General features: G+C 35.7%; 1 protein-coding gene across 1 annotated transcript; it reads right to left on the reverse strand.

The window, feature by feature from the left end:
• Nucleotides 1-2530: 2530 nt before the first annotated feature.
• Nucleotides 2531-5284, reverse strand: LOC123553198 (uncharacterized). Its single transcript, XM_045342946.2, has 3 exons — nt 5127-5284; nt 3792-3874; nt 2531-3536 (listed from the first exon to the last, which is right to left on the reverse strand). The coding sequence occupies exons 1-3, from the start codon at nt 5170-5172 to the stop codon at nt 3339-3341; spliced, it is 327 nt and encodes a 108-aa protein (XP_045198881.1). The 5' UTR covers nt 5173-5284; the 3' UTR covers nt 2531-3338.
• Nucleotides 5285-9425: the final 4141 nt, after the last annotated feature.

A 9425-nucleotide genomic window follows, 5' to 3' on the forward strand; every position in this document is an offset into this window, starting at 1 on the left:
TCAAAATGGAAAGAAAATAAGTTGGGGTCACCGTGCATCTAAGAGATTTATTAAGAAAAAACTGTTGAAAATTGGTGAATTTTGATATTTTTTGTTCTTTTTGTTTTAATATTATTTTCTAGATAATATAATGTGCCATCTTGAAAACTTTTATTTCAGCTATAGCTTATCATTATGTATCAGTCAGGAAAATTTCAAAACCAAACCTGATCTACATTAATAGGTATTTGACATTATCTACCCCCACCCCATTGTAAATCTTACGTCAATTTTAGGCAAATACTAGCCTAAAATAAGGGTGAAATTTTTTTTTTTTGGCAAAAAGTAGATTCTATTTGGTTAAATGGTACATTATTAGCCATATTTTAATTATCTATCATTAATTTTTGGCAAAACGTTTGTTAGAAAGCAATATTCGCAGAAACATTTTTCAAAATGGCGGATATCCTGGAAAAAAAAAACGCTCGTACATCCTTAAAATGGTTCAGACGATATGTTGTAAAATTTAGTAAAAGCCTTCCGTTGTTTAGGGTATCGGTACCCCTGTTGTAATAGCTATTTGATAATATGAATATTTCTTTTATTAATACCTTTTACTTTGAGCAATATCTTGCAAAAGTTGTGAAATATAGCCCTATGATGTCATCCAAAGGAAATCCCCATCAAGGTGGAGGAAGCTGACAATTTCAAAATTGAAATCGTCTCTTTTATCATATGTTTTTGTTTTAAAATTTGTTCAATAGCTCTATAAGTCCAGAATTGACGACGCTTCTAAGTCTGAGGTATTAGCCTTATTAGGAAGTAATTCTTTTATATAATTGTGTTTCACCATTTCAGAAAAATATAGGTAGTCCATATTTAAAATATCATCAAGGTATATCGAGGTTCCAATAAGAGCTTCCATAATGACAAACTGCGTTTAACGGCCGTAACTCTATGTGATTTTTAGATGTTGCATGAAAACCAATATCAATATCAAGGTCACTTTGACCTTGATCTTTGACCTACAGAAATTAAAACTGATAAGGGTCTTGTATAGGCACTTGCTTTTTTTTGTAAAAACTGTAGTTCTAAATATTTTGTAGACATTGATAGGACATTGGACACCTTTCTTGCTTTTGACGTCACTGTGACTTTTTCCTTTTAGCTTTTTTTCTGGATCATCTACAGACTACAGGTAGCTATCGTAAAGTTCAGCGAATATAAGGAAAAATGTTGGCGAGTTATTGATCATACCTAATGGTCTACTGACGGACTGATAGACCGACATATATATTTTATAACTACCATTGGTAGTTATATGCTGAATACGAAACATGTGTCTTGAGCTATTAGACAGTGGTAAGGTTTTGGCGCACTGTAAGGCACTGTCCAATTTGACGGAGCTGAGACGGAACAGACGGATGACTATGATAAGTAGTTCTTAAATCCCAGCAGGACTGAGCTATTTTGATTTCCGTCTTCTGGCCTGTTTCGTCGTGCCCTTAAGGGTGTTTCCCTTGTTGCTCTGTCTTCTGCAAAGGCATTGAGTACATGCGTTTTAGGTTCTTAAGGATTGTATATATATATATACAATCCTTAAGAACCTCAAACGCATATATACAATCCTTAAGAACCTAAAACGCATGCACTCAATGCCTTTGCAGATGACAGAGCAACAAGGGAAATATATATACAATCCTTAAAAACCTAAAAAACAAAGAAAAATATCAAACAGGGAATGCCACGCACTGAAAACGCAGCCTCCTCAAAACGAAACCCTCAGCACGCAGACGCGTGCACCACACACACACACACACACACACTCACACACACACACACACACAAAGCCAACACATAAGGACAAAACGAACAACACACACGCACACAAAGCAAACACATAAGACGAAACGAACAAACAAAGGAACACAGTGGGGCACCGCCTTTAAACACCACTGGGGAGCTTAAACCGGTTTATGGTGCACCTAACCTCACTCTTACCCCCACCATGTTCCAAAGACATGGGACAGTGTAAATAAAAGTAATCCCCTCCCCTCCAGGTGAATCTCTTACACACGTAATGGAAACAAAAATCGCATGTACTCAATGCCTTTGCAGAAGACAGAGCAACAAGGGAAACACATTTATAGATACAAGAGCATTTTTGTGTTTTACATTACATGCCTTGTGTTGCCTTTGCGTATGCTAGTGTTTCACCTGGCGGGGATAACTTTTATTTACACTGTCCTATGACTTTGGAATATGGTGGGGGTAAGAGTGAGGTTAGGTGCACCATAAACCGATTTAAGCTCCCCAGTGGTGGTTTTGCCACTGACCGTTCCAAGGCGGTGCCCCTCTGTGTTCCTTTGTTTGTTTGTTTTGTCCCTGTGTGGTTGCTTTGTGTGTGTGGTGTGCGTGTGTTGATCGTGTGCGCGTTTGGGGAGGCTGCGTTTTTAGAACACGGCTTTCCCTGTTGGATATTCTTCCTTGTTTTTCTTTTCTTTGTTACCTAACAATTCAGTTAAAAGAATACTTTTCAAAACCATAAACATTATATTAAGCTGAAGTGTATTTTTATTTCCTTATTTACATTTTTATTAACAATTATTAACAAAAATGTTAACAAATAGTTTCCATTCATTTTGTCCTTATCATACAGATTTGTTAGTAAAACGCTCATTTCATAAAGGAAGTTATTTCTGGTTTTGAAGATAATTATAACAAAAGGACGATATTTTACCATTTTGTTGATCGCAGACGACAAGCTTTACTAAAGTAACCGGAACAACGTTTTGAAAATAAGATGTGTATGTAAAGTCTGGCCGGAAATTTTAGTATCACTACCATACCAACCGTTTTATTTGTGTTTAAAAGTCCCTAGTTTTATTCTACAACTATTACTATGCTGTGACAAATATAACAAATGACAGGAGTTAGAAAATATACCACAAGATGTTTGTTCAGATATCAACATTACATAGAATGACGAAACTGTTTGAAAATGACGAATTTGACATATCATACTTTATAAAAAATGTCTTAATGGAACTGACTTGGATTCAGTGTTGTTATATTTTCTGGTTCTTTGGGATCATGGAGTCCATTCGATGGATGTGCAATGGAGTTCCACTTAAGCCGGTACAAGGGGGCGTGCATGTTGTTGCACATGTCGTTACCTATCATTAACAGACTCAATCAAACCAAACCGAGTCTGCTGTTACCCTGCTATTATTTTCTTTTTACAGATTTTGCTATTATATAAGAATTATCAGTTTGTATGAATTAAAAATATATGAAAATTTCTTAAACTCAGACTGATATAAATTGCTCTGTAATTACAGTTGTACAGTAAAAGTTTCCTATAATTCTCCATGTCTTGCAATTTTACGCATTAGGTTTTGTAGACAATGTTCCACGGCTCCACCTCTGCTTTGTTTGAATACTGTCTCTGTTTCATACGTACAAGAATCCGTACAGACACCCATATATCTCCATTCTAGTCCCATTAACATACCCTGGAATGACCAGTTTATCACGCAGCCATTTCCCCGTGGTATCTGTGAAAACAAAATATATATAGAATTATTTGTACCAAGATAATACTTGAGTTATATTCCTAGGATAAAGGTCGGTTACGTTTGTTACGGACAGTTTGTGAAATCTTAGAAAGTGAAACAAGTAATCATTTTATGTTGAACATCTGTCGTATACTACTTGGTTCCAGTTTTCTTCTTTAAATATAATGTCATTTTATCAAGTGAAATAATTTAACATTTTCGTTCACTGTCAGACAAACTCGCGTTTATATATACCTGTCCAGAATTTTTTGTCCCGAGTGAGCCAGCTAAATTTGTTGCCATACTCAAGAAATCTTCTAGGCCACCATGCGCTGCCCCTATGAAAGAAAGAATGAATAAGGTATAATTTTATCTGGTTACCACTATTTTTAAAAGTTATTATCATACGACACTTCAATTGATGATTACTCAAAATATTTCACGAGCCTGAGCGCTTATATAACATGGCACAATTGATCACAGAACATCTGAATAGTATATTTTTGCAACAATCAGTTATATTATTCTAGATGATGTTAACACTTTCGTTCAGCTTATAGAAATCAACGTATAATCAAATGTATTTTATCATTTCCGAAATGTTTTTGTTCGTTGCAATCAGCAGAAATAATCAACGAAAATACGTTTGTAGACGTTTTAAACTCATATATATTAATGTAGATTAAAAAGAAACTGTCAAAACCCTTAAACATACATCATTTTTGAAATTATTCCAAACGTTTCTGAGAGAGAGATCATTAGGTCAGAATCTAAGGCAAATTTTTAATTTAAAGATTTTTCTTGTTTATTTTGTTGATATGTTTAACTATTAAATACATTATATGAATCACTCTAAATTACAAACCCGTAAATGTGGGTTTAGGTAGATATCTAAAATGTTTGTTAATAACTTCCTTAAATTCAAGTATTCAATGGACATGAATGGATTATATCAAATCCATAAGCAGATCATGTGGAAGCACGTTTTTTCTTATCTCCTAGCACTGACCTTTATGGACCTCTGTAATCTGCAGTTTCATTAACTGGATTTCACGACGGAATAAAGGGGCCTCCGTGGCCAAGGGGTTAAGGTCGTTGACTTCAAATCACTTGCCCGCACCGATGTAGGTTCGACCCTCACTCGGGGCGTTGAATTCTTCATGTGAGGAAGCCGTACAGCTGGTTTAAGGAAGGTCGGTGATTCTACCCAGGTGCCCGCCCGTGACGAAATAATGCACAGAGGGGCACCTGGGATCTTCCTCCAATATTGTAGCTGAAAAGTCGTCATAATACCTATAACTGTGTTGTGACGTTAAACAAAAAAAAAAAACATATAAAGACGGAATAAAACATTAAACAAAACACGGAATATATTTGTGCTAGCATTTTATCATAATAATTTCCTGTCACGAAAACGATTACACCTATTAACAACTATACTGAAAACAATTAGTTTTTGAAATATTTTATGAGCCTTCAATCAGTAAATAAAAACATTAAAGTTGCTGTGAAATACCGACTCCTTGTCAGACCGCCAGTTGCCATAAACTGTGAAATGTAAAAAAAAAAAATAGTATTAAGTGTACGTACCAAACACAGATATTACAATAATAGCCGCAACAACTTTGCCACGCATTTTTCTCTATGTTCATTACTATCCACCCGTTTACAAGCGCACCATTTCCTCCTCTGCTTAAAGGTTGATTAAAGCAACGTTTTAATTTGGTCATGACCCATGCGCAGTAGGTACCATCATCGCAACAAAGCAATAAAACATTTAGTTTCGGGAATATTTTAACATCAATAAGCCTTTCCGCATAGTTAACGGTGCAATTTCACAATGTCATGAGTAATAGTGCAAAATAATTTCAAGGTTGTAATATATATGCCGTCTATAACAATCAAACAGGGAAAGAACTTTTAGCTTAAAACAAGTCTGCCAGACTGTCACAAAATACGCCCGTCATCAAACTTGGCCTATTTAAAGGGGCATAATCCAAGAGTGCCTGAGGCAATATGGGTGGTTATCGAACTTGGCCGAGATATTATGCCAACAAACATCGTCAGCAAGTTCTGTGAAGATCGGATGAAAACTGTTCGACTTAGAGTGTGGACAAGGCTAAATTCGCAGCTTTTCGAGTAATTCAAGGGCCATAATGCAAGAGTGCGAGGGGCGATTTGGCTGTTTATCGAACTTGGCCAAGACATTATGGTCACAAACATTGTCAGCAAGTTTGATGAAGATCGGATGAAAACTGTTGGACTTAAAGAGCGGACAAGGCAAAATTCGCTGTTTTTCGAGTAATTCAAGGACCATAATCCAAGAGTGCAAAGGGCGATTTGGCTGGTAATCGAACTTGGTCGAGATATTATGCCCACAAACATTGTCAGCAAGTTTGTTGAAGATCGGATGAAAACTGTTTGACTTAAAGAGCGGACATGCTTTGGACGCCGACCGCCCGCCCGCAGCCGCCGCCCGCCACTACGGGTGTTCACATAATACGCCCCGCACTTTCAGAGACGGGTGTATAAAAAGAAAGAAAGAAAATGTCGTCTAGGACGGAAGACATTTACCTGTCTAAGATATTTAACTAATTTAGAAGTCTTAAAAAGGACTTGCCTCCAATCTTATGTTACAATATCATTATTTTCAAAATGTATGGAATTTCAATCTTAAAGAAAACTTCAGAAATCAGTCGTTTTATGAGTATTATATAAGGTAATGGTGTAGTTTATGCTATAAAACATGATAATTTTACTGTGAATTGAAACTGGTGTCCTACATAAAATATCATTTTGTAAATTACTTGAAACTGAACCACCGTCTGACAAAAGGGACCCTAGAACAGAAAAGAACTTGGCTGATAATAATGGTTCAAAACCGTCGGAAAATGAGAAAATACTGCATGTGTTAATATACATAGTAAAAGTATTCATTCTTTGTCAAGGGTGTATTGTAATGTCTTGTAGAATTATGTTCTTGATATATAGTGCGTTGCCATAGCAATATTAATTCTCTAACATGCTTCAGTTTTGGAAAGGCATGTGCATGGTTTTAATAAAACTGCTTCATGTAAATTATTAGCTGTGATTTTCAGCTATGCTTTCACGAATACAGTTTAAAATATACATTCAGTACGTTTTCTACTTTATTCCAGGTGACCAGGCTCTTTGACAGGTATGTGTCAACTATTCCTGCTTCCAACATTCCTCTGGAACGCGTCCTTTCATCGAGTCGCATCTGAGGCATATTCAGTTTATTTCAGATGTTTACTGCTTTTTGCTTACACAAAACGCCATGCTTCTTGAGACACACAACAAAAGTTAAATTAACTAAATTTTAAGAACACAAATGACAAAGTCACGATTTGCACGTGCACAGCCAAGCACGTGATTTTCGCAAAAGTGAAAATTATTGTACCGATATTTGTGTAGGTATTCAGGTCAGTAAAACGATCTTTAAAATTTATTAGCTTACCCTTTAAAAATAAGGAAGATATCTAAGTTCTTCCAGTGTCTAGTTTGAAGTTTTGATCAGTATAGATGTGCATGTGGTATAATAATGATATTCCTTGAAAGCTTATGAAAGTATATAAACATTTATTGTCGTAAATGATGTCTATGGCATTATCGGTGCTGACATAAATCATGATGAAAGTGCAGTGAATCTTTCCCGACATCTTTCTAATGCCAGGTACCAGGTAGGTTGGCAATCAGTAACCATTATTTAACTAGCTGTCAGTTCACCAACCGGTCTCTATTCCGTAACAAGACCCGGCTCTGACAGTGTTCGAACCTGCCATATCCATCAGGCCTCAGCATCTCAGTTATATGTATAACATTTCATCGGAATACCTTCTAAATTGTGGAAGTAGTTTTTTTCAGAAAATTTATTTGCAACCGATTTACCGCATGACTAAGTAACCAATCGTAAAAATACTCCTATATATATTTATGGGTATAAAAATATAAAGTAGAAATAACCTTAGAACACAACTAAACAAAGTTATGGCAGGCAGTATTTAAGCTACAGCATTATCTTCCAAAACGGAACAATGGAAACCATATAAAAAACAAGTAAAATTGAATGGAAACCATGGTTCAAAAACCAGAAATAATTTTTACACCGTGTTAAAGTTATTCGCGGACTAAGAATAGTTACAAAACTGATAGACATAATTATACAACGAAACGTTACTATTTAAGATCATTTACCGTCAAGTAATTTAGTTTGTACTGGATCTTTTTGTGCCGCTCCTCATTCAAGTTCAACAGCAACCATAACAACCATAAAATCTCCAACATATTTAAAGTACCATGAACAGATATTTTCTATTAAAAGCAACTGAAAAACCCGAAAGAAATTTGGAATTTATACTTTGTTTCGGGGTTCCGGTTAAGCAGTATTAGTTTTAATCATGATATCAGCACCCTTGATTTAAAATACATGATCTGTAGGGACATTATTTATTGTAAATTAAAAATGCTTTCTAGCGCTCCTCTGATTATATATTGAACCAGAACATGTATCAAAAACAATTATCTGTTCTGATTATAAAAGGTATAAAGAAATTAAACATTTACAGTCGGCAAAACGAAAGGAATGCATTAAAACGTATAACGTCTAACAATCCACTGCTATGAATTGAATAGGTGAACTTTTTAAGAATGATAACACTCATCTGACACACATATTTCGCTATCGTTATATAATGTCCTATAAAACTGATAACAAGGGTATCTTTATGTGATTTAAATATGCAGAACGTCACGTAGTTCAATCAAGTTAGTTTTTAAGACCTCTTAATATGGAGAAGTTCGAAAAATTGAGAAATATTGCATTACCATTAGAGTCCAGTTATTTCCATGATACCGCTTCTGTTACTGAACTTGAAGCACGCGTTAAATTGGAGATAGATTTAAATAATGGCGGACAAAGAACTAAAGATTCTACACAGAAATTGGAATCTTCGAAGTTCCTTGCATTTGCAGAAAAACTGTTCAGTTTGGATGACAAGGAATTGAATCGTGTCATAGAAGATGTTGATTCAACACACAAGATAAATGTCCAGGACCCCAAGACGAAAGATGTTGTTACTGCAACAGAGACTCTAGTAAACGGTATTTTGCAAGCAGCTGGTGAAATTGATGAACGGTTCAAAACGGTATGCATTTATAGCGGAAGTTTCTATGATGACCTTAAAGTAGGGAGCGTTGATGAGTTTGATTTTGTAGCTCGAATCGAATCACTGTCAAAGAGAGGTGCTCTTGAAGCAAGGCGTTCTGAACGTAAGCGAGGTTTTGTTTATCTGGTAGTAAATGATGAGATGCTGAGGGACACCTTCAAAGAATTTTTAACTTCACCAGATGATGATCCATGTTTAGCAGAGAGTGATGTTATATTGAATGTTGATTCCTTTCAGGACTATTTTATCGAGCTGCTATTTTCTGCGATTCAGTCGATTGATATTCCAGACAGTTTTATTCCAGTTGATAAATTGAATGATGGTGAAGTAACGGAACGTTCCTGGTGCCCGATTCGTCACGGTCCGTGTGCAACATTATATCTTACGTACAAATGTCAAACAACTCCTGATGTTGTAAACATCGACATAGATATAGCACCGAGTATTGCTTATCCTGGAATAGAGTATGCGCCACCAGTTGTTGAAAAACTGACAAGTTTGGAACCAAACAATGAATTTATTGATCTCGTAAAGGATATTAGTTTCTCATGTGAGGTAATGCTTGTACCATTCCGCTTTGACTACACAAAACCATCAAGTAAATCGTCGTGGCATCATTATTACAGTGACACTTGGAGAGTCTCCCATTCTTCTGTTGAGAAGGCAATATTTTCGTTATACAAGCCTGACAGTGTTGAGAAAA

Source organism: Mercenaria mercenaria, chromosome 4 (assembly GCF_021730395.1).
Source record: "Mercenaria mercenaria strain notata chromosome 4, MADL_Memer_1, whole genome shotgun sequence".
NCBI lineage: Eukaryota > Metazoa > Mollusca > Bivalvia > Venerida > Veneridae > Mercenaria > Mercenaria mercenaria.

Coding starts and splice junctions, on each gene's coding strand:
- LOC123553198 (XM_045342946.2), bottom strand. CDS start 5,172: ATGCGTGGCAAAGTTGTTGCGGCTATTATTGTAATATCTGTGTTTG. Junction 3,875..5,126: donor TATTGTAATATCTGTGTTTG/GTACGTACACTT, acceptor TTTCTTTCATAG/GGGCAGCGCATGGTGGCCTA. Junction 3,537..3,791: donor GGACAAAAAATTCTGGACAG/GTATATATAAAC, acceptor TTGTTTTCACAG/ATACCACGGGGAAATGGCTG.